Raw genomic sequence first — 21,000 nt, 5'->3', positions numbered from 1 at the left:
TTATGAACAGGAAGTATCTTGTCACATCAAGGCTTAACCCCTCAACAAGGGCAAAGGTACTGTGACAATGATCTCCAAATAACTCTTATCAGAAACGTCCACATATCTCAGTATAGGCCTGCCTTTAGAAATACAAAAGCCATGTGTGCAACTCGTCCAAACACATGATTAGACCCTATTTGTGCAGCCTGTAAACACAGTGACAACGACCCATGCAAAACAAAGGATTTGAATACCACCACACAGTCTATCCCTTCCTCTCTACCATAGAGCTGGTTAATAGATTTTGGGGTGGATTAGTGACATGAATGGTGGCCCAAATGAATAGGATGCCATCACAGAACTTGTGTACTGATTGTGTCTGGTCAAATCCTTCCTTCCTAAGCTGTCTTAAGATGTCACTTGGACTGGAGGAAAGTCACGCTGAGAAAGTGAAAAGAAGATCACTCACTCACTCGTCCAATCTCTCACTCTCGCTCTCTCTCTCTCTCTGTCCTCTCTCAAACACACAGACCCAGCCAACCACCCACCGACACAGACACCGACACATCGACACACACACACACACACACACACACACACACACACACACACACACACACACACACACACACACACACACACAGACACAACTAACTATCTTATAGCTTCCAAAATCACCTACAAGAACATAACCACCATAGCTACTGTGGTTTCTTCTGCTTTTATGCTTCAAACGAGAAAAGGTCTCCAGCGACTTCCTTTTTATGAATGATTATTTAATGTTTCCACCATCCAATGCACTGGAAATGCCATATGTGTGGGCTTCATTCCTGGTAGCACTGGTTTGTACAGTGTTATGTCTCCTCTCCCTATAGAGTTATAACTCTATGTCCCTCCCCTGGAGGAAGAGATGGGCTGCATTAGATGCTCGCTGATGGTTTGGCTTTTCCTCTGGCCATCAGGGCTCTGTCAAGTGTCACTGCTGCGATGACTAGCCAGGTCATCGGAGGGGTCAACAGATTAAGGAGTCAAATCATTGTCTAACCGGGAATTCATGGTGGGTGTGTGTGTGTGTGTGTGTGTGTGTGTGTGTGTGTGTGTGTGTGTGTGTGTGTGTGTGTGTGTGTGTGTGTGTGTGTGTGTGTGTGTGTGTGTGTATGTTTGTGTCTGTCTGTCTGTCTGTCTGTCTGTCTGTCTGTCTGTCTGTCTGTCTGTCTGTCTGTCTGTCTGTCTGTCTGTCTGTCTGTCTGTCTGTCTGTCTGTCTGTCTGTCTGTCTGTCTGTCTGTGCAAGTTTGTGAGCATGCGTGTGTGAATGTAAAAACGGATGTTGTTTTCTAGCAGTGTCAAAAACAGTTTCCTGACTTTGCAAACTGATTGCAGAATAGCATTTTTTTTGGTTGCAACTTATCATCACGGCCAAACAAGTTCCTATATTACTCATCCGTTGCACAATGTCGCCCTCTAGTGTACATGGGGGCGGGCGGCGCGGCGGAGCGGCGGAGCGGCAGAGCGGTGGCCGTGCGGCGGCGGTTGTTATGGTGAAGCGTTTCCACTGAGGGTCGGCGACGGCAGCACCTGATCAGTTTCAGAGAACAACCAGCCTACGACGGAGGGTGACAGGCAACACGAACTCAACAGGTACGTTGAAATGTGATCTTCATTTCCTGGTTCATTCCCATACGCGACGGGTACTGTTTCCACTTTGAACATAGTATTTAGTTTAGTTTAGGACCACGGCTTTTATATTGTTTGTTATCCGTTTCACCCAAGGAGTGCAACGCAATTCGCTCCTCCGACGGGAGGCTAACGCTGAAGCCAAGCTAAGCCGGAGCCCTGCCACACCACACAATAACGCAATTTTAAGCACGAAATGCGTCTCAATTCGACGGTTCATTTGTTTGGGGCAGTTCTTTACGAAGTCACTATTAGTTTGGTGGGGTTCCAACACTTGTCAGAGAGCGTGTGGCTCCTCCAGAGAGACGTGGTGTGGATGAATGGATCCAGGTGGTTGTGGCGGCTACCTGTCAGACCACCGGCCACCTGTCGCTGCTGGTACTGGGGCTGGTCCCTCGCCTCGGAGTCACCCCTCCACACTTAACCGTGAAGGGGACGAGAGGGATACGATGACATCCACACCAGGTCCAGACTATTAGGGTGTGGATCAGGATGGACGAGGGTCGTGTCCCGCAGGGTTTCACCTTTTCATTACTAACCCTGTTGGAAGGGATGCAGGGTACAGGGTTGTGGACGGCGTGCATGCTTTATGCTAACCCGTGTTGTACCGGTTCTAAATAGTTAAATGTCGTGTGCGTGTTGATCAGGACACAATGGAGTTGTATCCAATGTAGGCCAAAACCAAAAGAAGATCAGATAAAAAGCGGGTCATGCTTTCTTGGCAGATCTGTGATCAGAGCGCGTCTTGATCGTATGGAGGCTGTCTATGGGCCGGGGGTAAACTATGGTTAAGGTTGGTGGACTTTAGCTCTGTAAATCTCCTTGTGTATAGGCTTCTGCGCCCTACACATGGTTTCTTCCAATCGATTATCATTAGCCGAATGTCTATTGTCTATTGTACATAGACCAAAGTCCGTTGGTAAACAGCTCAGTCCCATTATGACCATCTCAGATGTGTTTCAATGAGCGTTTTGGTAAAAGATAAATGCATATTATCAACAAGCTCTAACGTTAATACGTACAAAATCAAAAATAAATATAAATGTTTATCTACTAGTACAGAGTTTCCCTTGAGTCATTGCAAGTCACTATAACAAGATATTTCCTATCACGTAAACTCGCACATCTAATCCTCGGGTCAAGACGAAGTAATAGAACATCTGAGTAGGCGGCAACCACTACATTGTTCACTTTCTACCTAATATCTAATGACAATTTTCAAATACTTTTTCAAATTCCCGTGGCCTTGAACTTGGTCAACTGCAGCGTTTCAGTCTTTTGGATCAAGAGCAAAAGCAACATTTTAACTGACATGTCATCCTCTTAAAGAATCAGCCGGTTTATTTTTCTCTGTGGCTTTGTGCTTGTACAGGACATGGCCCAGGCTTCCTGCGTACTTGACACAGTACGTAGAGCGGTAGTACAAGCCAGTCAATCTGTAACCTCCCCATCCTTCCTCCCACGTCTTCACACTCTATCTTGGGTGCAGTCTTGCCTCCACATCCTCTCCCCCCCCCCCCCCCCCCCCCCCCCCCCTATATTTGTGTATATATAAAGCATGCCCTCTTCTATAAATGTATTTCTCTACTAGAGTTCCACTATCTCCCTCCTCTGTTGCTCTGGCCTTGTTTTGTGGCTTTACTTGTCATTTTTCTGATTACTAAGTTTTTTTTGGCAGTTCCTTGTTGACCTCACACTTCACAACAAACAAAATGTTTTGCTGAGGTTCTGTCTCACACTGGTATTTCAGATAAAGATTAAGATTAAAGATTGAGGAGAGGGAGCTTGTTACATATTTGGCTTGTTGTGCTGATTCAGTTTGGCAAGCAGGATCATTCTCGATTCACAGAGCCGCATCGAGTCAGCAGGGAATTGCTCATTGTTTAATGGCTCATGGCTCATGCAGGTCATGTCAAATGGCACACTGGCCCAGTGGACTGAAACAGTGTTTTCGCCGTTTGGTTTCCCTGAAACAGTTTTTCAACTAATCCTTCCAACTTAAAATGTGCAACAGTTTTATAAATCAAGAAATCCAGAATCCTCTCAGGGAACACTCAAGTAGTATCTTACTGTGTGTTATCTTTTAAATACCCATTTGTACGTTAGGTTTATGTAGATTCGGGCCGGTGAATGTGCAACCGTCTGTTAATGGGTCCACAGTCTGTGGACATCTGTAGAACAACCTGACAGCTTAAAGGTGTGGTTCAGTGGCTCTGTCATTTGCTGTTTCTCGCCTTAAAGGTCCAATGTGTACAGTTTAGCAGCAACCTCACCCCTCTATGACCATAGACTACCATGGAATGTGGCCTCATTGTGTATGGTGCCAACAGGTATTCCTGTTTTGGGAAAAAGTGATGAAAATGTTTTTATTCACACTCGGGTCGATGTCTTTGACAGCTCTATCCTGGGTATAAATCAGTTCAAAATCTGGCATCTTTTTCATGGTTAGTATATTCAGTGAACATATTGTAGGAAAGGGCTGATATTGATAGCCTATTTACATTTCTCCCAGGCAGTCTATTGCATCCGCAGTGCTAAACTAGCACAACCCGACGGTTTGTGTGGAGCTCTATCTCACCTGTCCGTGTCAAAATGAGGGTTAAGCTTCTAGGACACGTACATCTAAACATAGTGAATGATGTATAAAAGAATTCCGTCGCTTATATTAACGCCATTACCTTCGTTAACATGATCACCATTAGTAGTAATTGATGACTAGACTATTAGTTCACTGCTAATTAACTGTTAGTTAATGCAGTAATGACCATTAAATAACAATTAAGTAATGTTGTTTAATAGTTTATTATAGTTCCTTTATAAGTGACCAATACATTGATCTGCTTTTAGTTCCCCTCACTATGATCATACAGCCAGGTAGCTAGCGTTTGCCTCATCAAATCAAATTCCTCTCAGGATTTCTCCAGTGCTAATTGCTTGTTTAACTTGGATGTCAGTAGTTACATGCACTATGCTATGTCACATTGACTTTAATGGGAGAGACGGATAACTGCTTCATTTAAGATAATCCCATGACTGGTGGTGATTCATTGCAAACAAGAGAACACACATAAGCACCTCCCCACGATGCTGTCTCCATGACTCATTGTCCTGTGGTCGGATAAATCAAATTTGCTTATTAGGTGTATCATGCAACTCCCATTCATGTATATTTTGATTACTTGCAGGCCTTTTAAAGTCAGTTAGATGTTCTGTCCCATTGGATTTGAAATACTTTTGTCTGAAAACCGGTTAGTCTTGTCCACTAATATTGACTCAATTATAAAATTCTTTCCTCAGTACAGTTTTCTATGGCACCTTTTGTCTTTCAATCGCATTAAGCTCATGTCTCATAGATAATTATTAGGCTGGTTATGTGATGCCTCTCTGAGTGATGTTGTGTAAGCTGTGTTCACAATCATAGGAGTTAATGCTTGTGTGGCCTGGGCTTGCCTGCGATTTCACAAGTCCCCAGGGAGCACGAACCTACAGCCTGAATTTGAGGAAATCCTTACATTGTGGGCAGGGAAAAACTTATGAATAGCAAGAAGATAAAATGACTCCAGTTTTGGCTCGTCTAGTCTACTTATTTTAATTAAATACATGACTGATGATTCTAAATTATAATAAAGAAAATGGGATGTGGTTACCTTGATCCCTGTGTAGCTTTATCTCTTCCTTCAACTCCCTAAAATATTTTCTACAAACGTCCCCGTCCCCCCCCTAAAACGCTAACTTTGTATCTCGAGAAGAACTCTCCCCTCCACCGCAAACGTGTTAGTAGTAAAAAGCCACACACACACACACACACACACACACACACACAACCACAAACACACACACCACACACACACACACACACACACACACACACACACACACACACACACACACACACACACACACGTTCACGCTGCGAGCGTGCTAGCGCCGCGTTCACTCTCCCCTATCTGTGTGAGTGCCTCCAGTTGACCTTCCTCCCTGCGCTCTCCCCACTAAATAATGGACGAGGTGCATGGAAGGTGCGGAGCCCGCGAGACGTGTAACCCCGTACCGGTACAGCACAGCCCCCATGCCGGCGGCGGGGCTTTTTTGGGGTCCTTCCCCAAAAATAAAACCCATCATCGCAGGCTAGCGTGCCGGGCCTTTAGGCCTCTCCTTGTAGCCGTCTCCCCGCGCCGCTCAGCCCCTAGCGGCCTACACTCAAGGGGTGAACATGGCCGCCGTGCAGCGAAGAGCGTGTCTTGGACGGCGGGGTGTGTCAATCATTAATGAAAAACGTCCCCGGGTCTCGGGTTTCCTCCGGGATAGAGGCGGGATAGGATGGGAGCGAGGAGGGTGGGCGGGGGAGGGAGCTCAGGGGTTAAAGATAACAGGATTAGGAGTGCTGAGCGTGTACGGTAGATGGTAACCTACCCTCGTCAACACACACCCCCTTCTTGCTGTCCCGCTCACGGTCGCTCTCGCTCTCTCTCTCTCTCCCTCCGCAGGTGAACGCACCCAAAGGCCAAGGCCGCTGTGGTGGTGAACCAGCCGTGGACCGCCGGGGGCCGACCGTTAAGACGTTCACAGTGGGGGCCTCTCCCCCCCCCCCCCAACAAACACACTCACCCTGGGATTACAGCCTCCGTGGCGACTCCCAACGCCGACTCCCTCACCTTGTGGTTGAATGAGGCCTTGTGCAATGCTAAACCCACCTCGTGAATGTGCCTTTTCATTCTCCGGCGGCTGGAAACGGTTTTTTTTCCCTTCTGACTCCTAGGAATGTGTGAGCCGGTTCCTCCGCTGTAGCTTTATTCCTCGGCCATGGCCTCCTGGGACGCCCCCGTCGGATGTACACGCCGCCCTGGCCCGTCCCCCTCCGAGCGGATCGGAGGGTAACCTCGCCTCGTTTGCGGAGCGCTCGGTCGCGTTTCACTCTCACTCTACATCGTGTTTTCTACGTGCTTGTGCTCTTTCCCCCCCCCCCCGGTTTCTTGTCATCGTTTGCAGATTTTTTTGTCACCGGCTTCGACTACGAACCTTTGGACTCGACCCTCCCGGGATTTACGTTGACGCTTAAACTGTTGGGATTGTTTATCTTTTGTACGACTTGGAGGTGAACAAAGAGGCCCGGGGGTTAAAGGAGACGGTGAGCCCGACCTCGCGGCCGTCAGCATGTCTCTGACGTCATGAGGCCGCCTTGAATCCACCCTGTTCGCCGGATTCCGGTTCAGAGTTTGGACGGCGACAAACCGTGCTTAATTCACCTGGAGACAAACCTCACCCCCACCGCGCAGGGAGGTCTGCTGCTTCCATGGGGCCGACCGGATAGGGGTCGGAACAGGTCGACGCCGGAATCGACCCTTAAAGGATCTTCAAACCCCAGCAACGACGACGACAACAACATCAACAACAACAGGGAGAGGCCGGGGTAGCGCAGAGGGGCGGGGCCAGGGGGGCGGCGGCGGTGGCATGGCAGCAGAGCACGGCGAGCTGCTTGGAGAGATGGCCACGGTGGGTCGCCTGAGTGCCACGGAGCGGCTGAAGCACGCCCAGAAGCGCCGCGCGCAGCAGCTGAAGGGCTGGGCGCAGATGGAGAAGGACTCGACCCGGGGCTCCAGGGCCAAGGCGGACAGGAAGAAGGCCTGCACCCGGAGGGTGAAGTTCCCCGACACCATCACCCTGCTGGAGGCCGCCTCGCGCAACGACGTGGAGGAGGGTGGGTGGAGCGCACAGCACACGCACAAAAACAAACGGACGGACGGAGACACACATACACAAACATGCATACATACACACACAGACAGACAGCGACATACAGACAGAAAGAAAACACTCACTTTGAGCGTAGAGCAGTTAATAAGTGGTATTTGACTCCCAGCCATATATAGCGGGCAGGTTAGTTGGGTAGTTAAGGGGTCCTACTCCAAAAAAATACTGTGCTGGGTCAATCCCCATGTTGAATCTACTTCCTTCATCAAGATGCCCAACCCCTACCTGATCTTGTATTGACCAGTATCTCAATGCAAAGTAACTCTAAGCTACTATGGGTAAGCACGTCTGCTGAATGACTCAATTGTGAATTGTAATACTAAATCGTAAAGCATTTACATATATATGACAGCAAAAGGCGTACATTACTTTCCACTGACAAAAGCGTGGTTTGTGCCACTGCAAGGGCTGGAAAGGATAGGTCAGTTTTCATTTCACTATAGGGAAAGGATGTAGATTTGATTGGCATTTTCATTTTACTTGCATAAGACTGGGAAACTCAAACATGCACTTGAAGTCAATGCCGCCATAGACAGAGTTACTGCCAGCTAAGACCGCACTAAGGGAAGGGGAGCACTTGACTTGCTCTGACTGAAGGACCTTGTGAGCAAGCTTCTCTAAAATGGAGGGTTAATTACTAGGGGTCAGGATATTCGCCCTAGTGAGTCACAAGAAGCATGACCCGCTATAAAGTTCAAGCTGATGAATATTGAGAACTTGGTTATTTTTGAAGGCCAGGCATGCTCTCTCTCTCGTTATTCATTTATTTATTTATTTATTGATACACACACAGCCTCACCTGATATCCTTTGTAACGGCTAGTGATGAAACTGGGAGGTGCCCTAAATGTCACGACTAATTATGTATCTACCAAAGGTAGATCTGCCAAGTGAGTCATTGTGTGTGTGTGTGTGTGTGTGTGTGTGTGTGTGTGTGTGTGTGTGTGTGTGTGTGTGTGTGTGTGTGTGTGTGTGTGTGTGTGTGTGTGTGTGTGTGTGTGTGTGTGTGTCTGCAGTCAGGGAGCTGGTGAAGAGTGGAGTCGGTCCGGACCTGTTCAACGAGGATGGACTCACAGCCATGCACCAGGTGAGCACACCCTCCAATATCCTCAATGAACTCTTTTATTTATTAACAGCAAGTTGACTGACCGTAGCTATGGCACGTACAATAGAGTTATTGTGGAGGCACGACAGATTTGATCAGTAGGACCTTTTGAGGTTCAAACACCTGCCTAGTGCCTACACATTACCCCTGGCTTAATTTTGTAGATGCAAACACGAACGCACGCAAGCACACGCTCTTCCTCCTGGCAGTGGTTAAGGTGGAAGAGCAGCTAGCTTGGAAACCGGATGGTTGCTGCTTCGAGGTGTGAGACATGGTTTGAGAAGTGAGACACCTCGTACGTGTGAAGGCACCTAACCAAAGCTGCTCCCGACGAGCTGGTGGTTAGCTTGCATGGCTGGCACCACCGTTGGTGTGTGAATGTGTGCGTATCGTACCGTGGGGCGGCAGTAGCTCAGGAGGTAGAGCGGGTTGGCTGGTAACCTGAAGGTTGTTGGTTCGACCCGGCTCCTCCTAGCTAGAGTGTTGAGGTGTCCTTTAGCAAGGCACCTAACCCTGACTGTTAGCTCCCGACGAGCTGGCTGTCACCTTGCATGGTTGACTCCGCAATCGGTGTGTGAATGCGTGCGTGAATGGTGAATGTGAGGCAATATTGTAAAGCGTATACATTCACACTATGGTTGCAGTTTTCAGTTGCTTACTCTATACTTATGTCTTAACAATGAGGTTGGTCTCCTCTTTGGTCTCTATGTTTACGTTCTGCTCATTCCAAGGCACCTCACCAGCCACGGTTTGCCTTCTATTTAGTCCGGCCTGTAACGTTTCTGCTACAGGACTCGGTAAAGGTTTGCTCATGTTTAAAAAAAATTCTAACATCAAGTATAAGATTCCTAGATTCTTACTCAGCCACTGGATGTGAAGATAAGGTCAAAGATGGAATGGAGGGTCAAGCCTGGTTTCCTTTTTTGGACCTTTTTAAGGCAGCAGTTTGGGGGAGATCCGGCTGGTATGTTGGTGTTTGGCAACGTGCAGCCCAAACACAGACAGTGGACCTAGAAATAATAATAATACCATCCAGCAAAGCAGAGCCCTATGTCTATTCCCTTATTGTTGTTCTCCCTCTACCTGGCTCAGATTCTAGCTACCCTGAAGTGCAAGCAATGATGTCCACTGATTTATTGTTTGACTACATTGAACAAAGCCATTAAACAATAAACCGGTTTATATGATAGTTTTCTATATTGGAAAGTCAAAGAAATAAAACGATGTTCTCCACCGTGGTTTGACTGTGGTTATAGTGGGGCGTTTAATCCACAATGTAATATATCTAAAACCAACCGGCCCACTGGCCTAACAACCTCATTAGTTATATAAACACACCTATCTCTACAATCTTTAACTCCTACAAGCTGCTTTGGCAGGGCAGTAGGCACTCTGTGACCCTGTGGATTAACAGTGGCGCAGTAAAGATTATTAATAAGTGAATAAACCCCTCTCTGTTCCCCCCCCCCCCCCCCCCCTCCAGTGCTGCATCGACGACTACACCGACATGGTGCAGTGTCTGCTGGACGCCGGCGCCTGCGTCAACGCGTGCGACAGCGAGCTGTGGACGCCGCTGCACGCCGCCGCCACCTGTGGCCACACGGGGCTGGTGCAGCTCCTGGTGCAGGCGTGAGTCCCACTCGTAGTTTGCTTCGTGTTTTTTTTTGTGTTGTATGTCTTCCCTTACAATGCACCAGGCCACCTGATCAATAGGCGCACGCACGCACGCACGCACACACGCACGCACGCACGCACGCACGCACGCACGCACGCGCGCGCGCACACAGTCGAACGCACACACACAGTCGAACGCACGCACACAGTCGAACACACGCACACAGTCGAACACACGCACACACACGCGCACACACACAGTCGAACACACGCACACACACAGTCGAACACACGCACACAGTCGAACACACACAGTCGAACACAAACACAGTCGACCACACGCACACACACACACACACACACACACACAATGTCTACCACGCACAAACACAGCCACACAGGGCTCTGTGTGTCACTCTCACTCTCTCTGTCAGTAGGACAGGGAGACATTGGAGAGTAACTAGGCCAGTGAAGACCACACACACACAAAGAAAAACAACGAGACACTGAGTGCAAAACCGTAGCAATTGAGATACACTCAGCCCCTGAGTCACAGCGGATTTAAGTGAAAGGCTCACAATTTCCTTCTAGTGAGTTTCTCATCTTGAACGATCCTACAATGGGGCAAATTTGCCGCTGAAAAAAATCAGTGTTTGACAAGTGCTTTTACCGTACTAGTTACTGTGGTACCTTCTCTTGCATGCAATTCATACACTGCATCACTTCCATTGTTATTTAGCATGTGTTAATGTGCATAATTATCTTCATGAAATACACAGTTTCGTACTGAACAGGATTTCATTCAACACAGTCTGATACAGATCTCTGCCTATGGTGTTGCTTCGTAAGCAGCTGAGCGCTGGAATATTTTCTTATTTTAAAACCGATTTATGAACCATAAATCCAAGACGCGTTTCAGAGCAAGGCGAGAGCTTTCACAACAGTGTCTGCTGAGAGAGAATGAAAGCCTTGTGTGACTCAGTCGCTCTAAACCTCTACTGCGGCCCGGCTGTCTCCTGTAAACACAGTACTAGTCTTTCTGCAGAGAGTTGCATTTACATAAACAAAGCAAGCGATGCAGATGCTCAACCTATGATTCGCTCAGACTGCTCTGAGTCACCTGGGCTGATCTGTGTGTGTGTGTGTGTGTGTGTGTGTGTGTGTGTGTGTGTGTGTGTGTGGTGTGTGTGTGTGGTGTGGTGTGTGTGTGTTGTGTGTGTGTGTGTGTGTGTGTGTGTGTGTGTGTCCGTGTGTGTGTGTGTGTCCGTGTGTGTGTGTTTCCAGAGGTGCGAATTTGCTGGCTGTCAACGCCGACGGCAACATGCCCTATGACCTCTGTGAGGACGAGGCCACCCTGGAACTCCTGGAAGTGATTATGGCCGAAAAGGGTTAGTAGGAGCAGGATTAGTAGACGTAGGATTAGTGGTAGGATTAGCAGCAGTGGTAGTGAAATACTTAAATGCGGTAGTAGTTAATTTATTAATTAAGATCGTCCAACTGCCACAGCCCTTTCGTTAAAACAGAAAAAAAAAAAAAAGAGGATGTCTCAGTTATTAAGTTATTAAGCAGGAGAGGATCAACAGCTCTGGGTTCTTGACCATCATGCCTCATGCCTATGTCGTGTGTTCATACGCGTGTGTCCGCCTGTATCTAGGGATCACCCAGGAGCGCATAGACGAGTGTCGAGGGGCGAAAGAGACAGCGATGCTGACGGACATCCAGGCTCTGGTGCAGAGCCAGGCCGACCTGAACGCACCGGACGACAGCGGGGCCACAGTGGTGAGCCATCGCACCGGTTCAACCCGCCACACGTTCCCCCGCACCAGGCTAGCTATGTGATCACAATCTGGATACGGAGCGTCGCCTGTTATTTTTAGCTTATTTGAATCGCGGGCAAACCACACCAGAACACTAGGGAGGATTGGGTGTGTCCTAAATCCACAGAGAAGTTGTACACAGAAAACCCGGCTTTAAATGATGCTCTTTTCTGCCAAAATGTGTGGGGAAGAGGAGGAGGAGAAGGAGGGGGTGAGCTCATTGGGCTGGGGAACACTTGTGGCACAGAGGTTGTTCTGTAGGGGTAAGGTGGGGCTGCGGACACGTCTGTTTTGATTGCTATTCCTATTCACGGCGTTGGCTCCGTCGCCGTCCACAGCTGCACATAGTGTCCGCCAACGGCTACCTCTCTGTGGCCGAGCTGTTGCTGGAGAACAAGGCCCAGGTGGAGGTGAAGGATCTGGACGGCTGGACGCCCCTGCACGCCGCCGCCTGCTGGGGACAGGTGAGCGCCGGAGCCACAACGAGACCCCGTCGGACCTGGGCCTACGGTGGGACCCGATTCGACCCGGCAGAGCAGACCGCATTTGTAGATTTGATCGTGTGATAGAGTTGCGCTTAAACCGGAACACTGGATTAAGCAAGGATTTGGCGATTGCTTTAACGCAGTATAGAACAGCTATAGGAACAGTCGGCCCTTTGTCTTAAGGTATTTTTCTGCTTAACTTTTTTGTAATGAACTCGCAGTGTAGAAAGTTTAAAATAGTCCTATTGCCCTCGCAGCATGCATTGCGTTCTCCCTTCTCTGAGCCACCTGACGATGGCTCCCGTCCGTCTGTGCTGTCCCAGCTCCAGATGGTGGAGTTGCTGGTGGCCCACGGGGCGAGTCTGGACACCAAGTCGGTCCTGGAGGAGACGCCCTTAGGTGAGGCCCTGCACCCAGGCCCGGGGCCTCACGGTTCACACCCTGATCCGCCACAGACACTTTTCAGCACTCAGCTGCTACTATAAACTAAACGGCTCTCTAGATTACATCAGTACGTCTCTAAATGGAGATACAGGTTTGATTTACGTTCCAGAGTTACATTTAAGCATCCCTTGCCCTGGTTTTATAAATATTAAAAAATGTTCTCCCTTTCTCTCTCTGAATACCATCCCAATGGCCAGTTCTTATTTTCTATTTTAATAATGTTGGCTTGTAATGCCGCTTTTCCACTGCATGGTACCAGCTCGACACGACTCGACTCGACTCGACTCAGCTCGCCTTTTTTGCGTTTCCACCGCGATCTAGTACCTCAAGTGGCTTTTTCTAGTACCGCCTCGCTCTAGGTTCCAAGCGGCTGAGCCGATGCTAAAAGGTGACGTCGGCAGACGGCCGGCCACTGATTGGCCAGAGAGTGTGACGAAGTCACGAGAGCGACATGGCAACCATGCTGGTAACGATAGAACAGCCATAGTAGCGCCGCAGCCAACATATTCCACTTCTTCAACATGCCAGCTAATAATACGAACACGAATACCATCGCATCGATGTTCTCCATTGTTGTTATGTGGGTTCTGTCCATGTGTGGGTTACGTAGGTGTTGTTTGCGTCGCGTACAAAAATACGTCACGGCCCTTTCGCGCAGACGACCCCGCCCACGTCCCGGAGGTACTATTTGCGGTGGAAAAGCACCCGCGCTGCTACCATGTTGAGTCGTGTCGAGTCGTGTCGTGTCGAGTCGAGCTACATGTGCGGTGGAAAAGCGGCATAATAGTACTATGTCCAAATAATGGCACGCATTGCACTATAGACCATCCCTGGAAGAAGGGATCCCCCACTGTGTCCCTTCTCAAGATTCCTTCCATGTTAATCAAGGGAGTTTGGGAGTTTGGGGGTCTAGGGTTAGGGGGCTGTCATAAACATATGGCCTGTAAAGCCCTTTGAGGCTAACTGTGATTAAGGGCTCTACAAATATAATAGACTTGGAATTGACTTGACTTCAAGAGGGGCAGATATTGAGAGCGAGCTGTCAGACTGTGTGACACATGTCTGGCCGTGTTCCTGTTCCCCCCACCCCCAGACGTGTGTTCAGACGAGGAGGTGCGCGGTAAGATCCTGGAGCTCAAGCACAAGCACGACGCTATCATGAAGAACCAGGGCCGCCACAAGAACACGCTGCAGAGACGGGCCTCCAGCACGGCCAGCCGGGGGTAAGCATCTCCCTGGGAGCACCAGGGGCCCAGAACCAGGGGCCCAGACCTGGGGCTGCTGGGTCACTTTTAGACATGGTTCAATCTTACATACATTCAAACATTCAAAACAAAAACAGAAACAAAGAGAAAACAAGACTGCCAGCCCAAAAGTAAGGTATCGGTTTAGATCATGGTTTCTCAACGGGGGCTGTACCGCCCCCTGGGGGGCGTTCGCACAACCTAGGGGGCGCTGGGAACGTGAATATTTTTATCATTTTTTGGGGGGGATTTTAAACTTTCATGGTTTCTATTTTTTTGGGGAAAAAAATAGGCTACCTGAAATAAATAGCCTATTTTCATTTATTGGTTTCTAACCCCTCTACCGTCTCAGCTACTTTTTACTGTCTATGCGCAGTGTAACAGTGGACAGCGTGAGAGCGTAGTCACCTCGAAAAGACCGTTGCATTTCAAATACAAAATATATAGGCCTAATTAGGCCTCTGGGCGCGATCTGTATTCGCGTTGCCCGGGCTGCGGTGCCCCCGTTGCCCGGCGCTCTCTCTCTCTCTCTCTCTCTCTCTCTCTCTCTCTCTCTCTCTCTCTATCTCTCTCTCTCCTCTCTCTCTCTCTCTCTCTCTCTCTCTCTCTCTCTCTCTCTCTCTCTCTTCTCTCTCCTCTCTCTCTCTCTCTCTCTCTCTCTCTCTCTCCTCTCTCTCTCTCGCTCTTCTCTCTCTCTCTCTCTCTCTCTTCTCTCTCTCTCTCTCTCTCTCTCTCTCTCTCTCTCTCTCTCTCTCTCTCTCTCTCCCCTTTTTTTTTTTTTTTTTTTTTTTTTTTGTGTAGTTTAATAGGGTTTATTACAGTGATGGACAGTGCATGTCATGAATATTCATTAATATTTGTTCATATATTTTTCTCGACGACAGTTGTTTTGGCATTCAAACGACATCTAGATGCTTCACGGGATAGAGCAGGGAGGTAGAGGAATGGAGCTCCACTGGATTTAAGCCTCGCTGCTTTTGGATGTCAAACCGTTACGTGACTCACCTCAATATACTGCTCCTTATCTACTGCTCAATCTGAGCTTGATGAGGTCCAACACCTGGACCACGATAAGGAATCAGCTGAGGCAGAGTCAGATGTTCCAGTTACTTCAAAGTCTTTGCATCTCACCCGCGTGTCTGCTTGCACTCTTATACCTGAACAAACACAGCCATGTGTACAACAAGAGCGTGACTTTAGCGAAGAAGACTTTTATCCAGAAGCGACTTCCGTGATAAGCGTTACTCTTGAGTGATCGGAGCACACGGTCAGCATTGAAGCCACTCACTCCAAAAATGTTGGAGTGATATGCCACCAGGTGTGAGTGGGATTAGCCATTACAAGCCGCTTGAAAATCGACCCTTCCCTGTGCCTTAGTGACATCATAAGTAGGCGTGTCCACCTCGATGTATGATGGACAGATAAGCAACGTTTGCTACAGTCCACTGGGTAGGCTGGTAGACTGGTCCATCCAGCACACATCTAGGTGAACACGCCCACTGGTGATGTCACTAAAACGCAGGAAAAGGCAGTAACGGCTAATCGCACTCACACTAGGTGGCATAAAATAACCCCATCAAGGCGACAAAGGCATCGATGGAAAATGGAAGCGTGACGCTGCATCACTAACCCCCCCCCCCCCGCCCCCGCAGGAAGGTGGTGCGGCGCGTGAGCGTGAACGAGCGCTCCAGCCTGTACCGCCGCGAGCACCACAAGGAGGCCATGGTGTGGCAGGAGAGGGGCCGGCAGCCTGAGACCCCAGACGACGACGAGGACAAGCAGACCGACAACGAGCTCAACCAGCACGCCGCCATGGTAACGAGGGGAGGGGGGGGGGGGGACATTTGGAGAATATCTATCACGTGCACATTTGTAAAAACAAAACTTAAGTGTGATGAAGATTAGATAAGTTTATAAATCTGTTTTCTGTAGATATCTTCTTTAGGCTGTAGGGCTACTTTTTTATATATATATATATATATAATATATATAATATATATATATATATATATATAATATATACATACATACATGTCTTTTTTTTTTTTTTTTTTATATATCCTTTCGTCATTACGACTGTCCTGTACATCTGGGATTATCTATCTTTCTCATCCCAGACGTGACATTGAGTGTAGCAGGGAGTAGGAGCGAGGTGTTTAGATGGTGCAGGACCGGCCACTGCTTCAGTCTTTCCCCCCCACTCTCAACCGAACAATACCGACGATAAGAACGTGCACATGACCTCACACACAACGGTCTGATCATCCACCGTCATGAAGGACGCTGAGCGGACTGCCCCCCACCCCCACCCCAGCCTCAGAGCCTCACACCCTCCCCTCCGTGTCCCCCCACCCAGGTGGCCGGCGCCAGCACCAGTGCCGCGCCCCCCCCTCAGAACGGCGACCCGTCGGAGCCCCCCGAGGAGCCGTCCTCGGGCCTGGGGAACGGCGGGCCCCCGGTCTCGCCTGCCGCCTCGGTCCCGGGGGAGCAGTGGGTGGGCGGGGGCCTCATGGACCGCAGCGCCTCCTACCAGCTCAGCCCCGCCCCCGCCGCCGCCGCTCCGGCCGCGGGCACCAACGGCGGCGAGGCGGGGGCCAACGGCAACGGCATGACCCGCGAGAAGTCGTACCAGACCCTCGCCGACCTCAAGCGCCAGCGCGCCGCCGCCAAGCTCAACAAGTACCCGGCCCCCGCCCCGCCCCTCCTCCCCCCCCCTGTGGAGGAGGAGCCCCCCGGGACGGAGGAGGAGGGCGGCGGCGGCGGCGGCGCCCCGGGGGAGACGGTCCGTGGTGAGCCCACCGGGGACCGGACGACGATCGCCATGACGACGGGGCCGGCGGCGCCGGCGGTGGTGTCCACGTCGAGCCAAGTGTACTTCACCCCCGCCAGCGGCGACCCCCCTCTGCTCAAGCTCCGGGCCCCCGAAGAGGAGCAGTCCACGGCTAAGGAGCCCTGCTGTAGACTCATGTAGACACACACACCTCCGCGTGGGCGCACCACACACACACATTAAACACACTCACACACACACACACGAGCAGCCGTGTCCTTTGAGGTGTGGCACAACAGTGTCCGGGTGAACGTTCCTTCACGGATTCTTCTGGAGCTGGTTTTCTAAAGGTTATTTTTTGTTTGTTTTTGTTTTCTAGTTTATGGCCTGAAGGTTTTGGCCGACCCTCCATGGAACAAATGTACATTTTAGTGGTGGTCCCTGTTTCCCCTTGTCTGTTGTCATGGGGAGCGTATCGCCACCTGCCATTGGCACTAAGGGTCTCACCATTCGAAGAAGAAGCAGCAGCCTGCCTAATGAGGCGCCTGAATGTAGTGCATTAGGAGCGCGACCACGACGACTTCATATTTTAACGTTAGGACGCCATCTAGTGGCTGATATGAAATGTTTCCAGTGTTATCCACCTAATCTAGTGTGGCCTCCTGCTTTCGTTGCTCTTATTTATACACCCTAATTTTTTCCTTTTATAGTCACAGTCAATACTGACATTACTTTAAAACTATCTAAATCATCACGTTGTGTTGGCAAGTTTAATTACCGTAATCTGGATTTGAGAGTCGAGGATTTGATCGACTTTTTTATCAAAGAACTTCTAGGTGTTTTTGTGTTCATGAATGGTACCTATTGTACATTGATACTCGCTCTGTATAAGAGGTCTATGAATGTCAAAACAAGTCCTGACATTTCAGTTTTCTCACTGACAAGAGGAGTTTATTCCCTTCAGAGCACTAAGAAAAGAAATCTACAAGATTGTACTATATTTCGATAATGCACCATGTTGTGATCGGCTCAGTTTCGATCACCATGATAAAAGTTCTCTACATTTCTATTTTATTTTTCTCCAAATGGAACCAAATTATTTATTCTCTCTATATAGCTTATTTATTCAATATATATATAGCTGTGTGCACAGCAAAAATACTGCCTGATCTTTGTGAGCTTGAGATTTCTGTTGTCTTGATTCAATTAGGATTTGATATGATATGAAGTCCAGTCCTTATTTGAGAATACTAGTGCCTTTTTTGGAGGTTTATAATGCAATTGTTAATCTTTCGTTCCCAGAGGATCCCTGCTGAACGTTAGTGTGCAGCGGGATAATCCAAGTCATTCACACAGTACTGTAGGTGGCCTGTAGCTTAATGCACTAGTACCATCTCTAATTGACTGGAGAGGTTGGGTTTCTCATTGATTTATACTCCAATGTACATCGCCTTTTCACCAAATGATTTTGTATTTTTTATGTCACTGTTGTTGATCTAATGTACCACGAAGTGATGGCTTCATTTACATACACCCCGTTCACTCACGAAGGAGAGGGCGATCGGGGAGGAACCCAAAACAAAAACGAAAAAATAATGTATTTAATGTTAAGAATTCCTATCTTTTGCACGGAGGCGTCGTCAAAGGACTAAACATGGGTCCCATATACTTTAGCTAGCATGGCATGGCTAATACTTGAGGAGAGGAGGCCACCAACTGCAGCCATGGTACACACTCAGCAGGCTCATAGTCATGAGGGGTAATGAACGAAGCCTGTGGTCCTGCAATGGCCGCCCTGTGGAAAAGGTCCGTTCTACTGTACAAACTGGAGTAAGAGAACCATTCCACCCGTGCGAATGTACGATCGTTAGGAGGGAGCCTTGAAGGCCCTGGCCTCTGACAGATAACTGAAACACGCTTCCTGTTTTAACCTCTCTAGCGAGTTGCCCTGGGGCATGGTATGCCCCAGTTGATAGGTTTCAGCTCACTCTGCTGGTTAATTCCTGTCATTGTTTTTTTTTTATGGGTGTATTTATTTATTGAACGCCAGTTTTCCAATTGAACAAATATATATAAATAAATGATGATTTTATTCCAAAAAGTAAAACGTAAGGCGGATTTTGTATCGGTTATCCCCAAAGAAGGAAGGGACAGGTGAGACTGTAAGGGGTATAGGCCTATCAGCGTCCTAAATACAGACTTTGAACTGTATGCTAGCATCTAAGAGGATGGAGGTTGCAATGCCTTTGTTATCAGACGACCAAACCGGATTCATTAAGAACACACAAACTCATGACAATTTGGCTCAAAATTAAAAAAAAAAAAGCTCTATCGTTCTCAGCTTTGGATTTTGAAAAAGCTTTTGACTCAGTTGTGGGGGAATTTCTCTATTTAGATTTGGATTTAGTGAAGCTTTGATACGTTGTATCCAGACACTATACTCCTCTCATACTGGAAGAAGATGGGTGAATGGTAGTGTTTCTAACTCCATAACTCTGTACCGTGCTGCAGGCAGGAATAACCCGCTGGTCCCAGTCTTATCCATTTATTCGTCAAACCTCTGGACCACACAATACGACAGGAGTCAGATCTGAAGGGTAGGAATAGGAATAAAGGAAGTGTGGAGTATAAGGTTAGTCTTTAGACACAGATGATGTGGTCAGAATCATGGACCCAGGTTCTGGGTCTATATGCTATTATATATATATTATGTATACATTATATATTATTATATATAATATATGGGGTACATTCAGGATTCTTAACAAACAGAAATCGGAGGTTCTGTTATTCAATTACACTCCGAAGCAAGAATTCACTGCAAAAAATAATTTCAAATGGCACTCAACCCCCTCAGGTAGAAGGTCTACCCAAAGATCTATCGGTTTTATTTCATATTAACAACAAATGCATAAATAAAAGGGGTTGGGCGGAAAAGAAACCCTGGGTTTTTTTATCAGTACAACATTCACATCCCTGTATCTTGGACATACTCTTAGAAAAGTCAAGATGATTCTTGCCTCCTAAGGATCTTCTTAGCAGCGAGCAAAAAGGACATTACAAAATACTGACTTCCGAAAAACTGCCCTACTGATGGCCTCTTTGTCAATATGGTTAATCACCTCCATACTCTTAGAACAGTATTTATCTGGCCAAAGTATGTTTCATATGTGTCATTTTATTTTAAATTAAGACCATTTTGTTTCGAATTGACTAAACATCCCATGACCTCATGCTTATTTACTATTTGTATTTTTCCTGTTATTGCTTTGTTATCCCCTCTTTGTTGAATCTGGAAATTGTTCATAAATATAAAGTAAAAAGAAAAAACCCATACATTATTAATGTAGGAGAGTATGGAATAGTTCATGCAAGCACGAGGGGAGATTAGGTAGGGGAAAAACATGTATTTTCTCCTGCTGTTTGCTAGTCCGTTAATATAATTACCGATTGAATAACCATTTTATTAGGGCATATTTCTTTACAAGCCTACATGAGTGATAAGATGTGTGATGACAGCTGGAGTTTAACATCTACAACACTAACCATTGTGGTTCTACAAGTAGTATATTCGTATCACACTAATAGTTTGTCACTGTTCACTAGTTCTTAGAGGCCTAGAAGGACCAAGGTGTGCACTGTTAAGAAGTAAAACACATACCGTTGATAGTCCAAAGTGTGTGCTGAATAGCCCAGAATCTGCACACCATGCCAACAAATACATGGAAGATGTTTTTTTAATTATTTTATTTCCCATGTAAAGTAGTATAATCACATATGTTTTGCGGTGGATTGTGAAGGCCGCTTGGCCCTTGTGTGACTTATGTGACCTTTGGCACTGGGTCATATATCTGCTGTGTAAATACGGCTGATCTAGAGTTACAGCACTATGAGAGAGAAAGAGAGGGGGGGGAGGGCGCTTCTGCTGCTTTTAAAGCACGCCCTGTACTTTGACAACTTCTGCCCGTTTTGGCACTGCGCTGCTGCTTCTACCAAATGCAAAGTCAATGAATATATATATTTTTTTTTATCCCTTTTGCAACATTAACAACAACAGCAACCGTTCACCGGAACATGCATACGCTGCTGTCACTCACGCAGCTGTCACTCATAC

The 21,000-nt window shown here is 47.8% G+C and overlaps 1 protein-coding gene across 1 annotated transcript; it reads left to right on the top strand.

Annotated features, from left to right (window-relative positions):
• The first annotated feature begins 7,080 nt into the window (after nt 1–7,080).
• On the top strand, nt 7,081–20,855 carry ppp1r16a (protein phosphatase 1, regulatory subunit 16A). Its single transcript, XM_056583745.1, has 10 exons — nt 7,081–7,355; nt 8,424–8,494; nt 9,996–10,141; nt 11,411–11,514; nt 11,781–11,905; nt 12,282–12,407; nt 12,752–12,827; nt 13,966–14,095; nt 15,769–15,931; nt 16,473–20,855. Exons 1-10 carry the CDS (start codon nt 7,109–7,111, stop codon nt 17,085–17,087), a joined length of 1,803 nt encoding a protein of 600 aa, XP_056439720.1. The 5' UTR covers nt 7,081–7,108; the 3' UTR covers nt 17,088–20,855.
• The last annotated feature ends 145 nt before the right edge of the window (nt 20,856–21,000 follow it).

The sequence above is a fragment of the Gadus chalcogrammus genome, chromosome 23 (genome assembly GCF_026213295.1).
Source record: "Gadus chalcogrammus isolate NIFS_2021 chromosome 23, NIFS_Gcha_1.0, whole genome shotgun sequence".
NCBI lineage: Eukaryota > Metazoa > Chordata > Actinopteri > Gadiformes > Gadidae > Gadus > Gadus chalcogrammus.
This window is presented reverse-complemented; position numbering and strand designations above follow the sequence as displayed.

Bases quoted from the DNA above. Each gene is read 5' to 3' on its own strand.
- ppp1r16a (XM_056583745.1), top strand. From the start codon at position 7,109: ATGGCAGCAGAGCACGGCGAGCTGCTTGGAGAGATGGCCACGGTGGGT. The intron at 11,515-11,780 runs GTTAGTAGGAGC...GCCTGTATCTAG, and splicing joins AGTGATTATGGCCGAAAAGG to GGATCACCCAGGAGCGCATA. The intron at 14,096-15,768 runs GTAAGCATCTCC...CCGCCCCCGCAG, and splicing joins TCCAGCACGGCCAGCCGGGG to GAAGGTGGTGCGGCGCGTGA.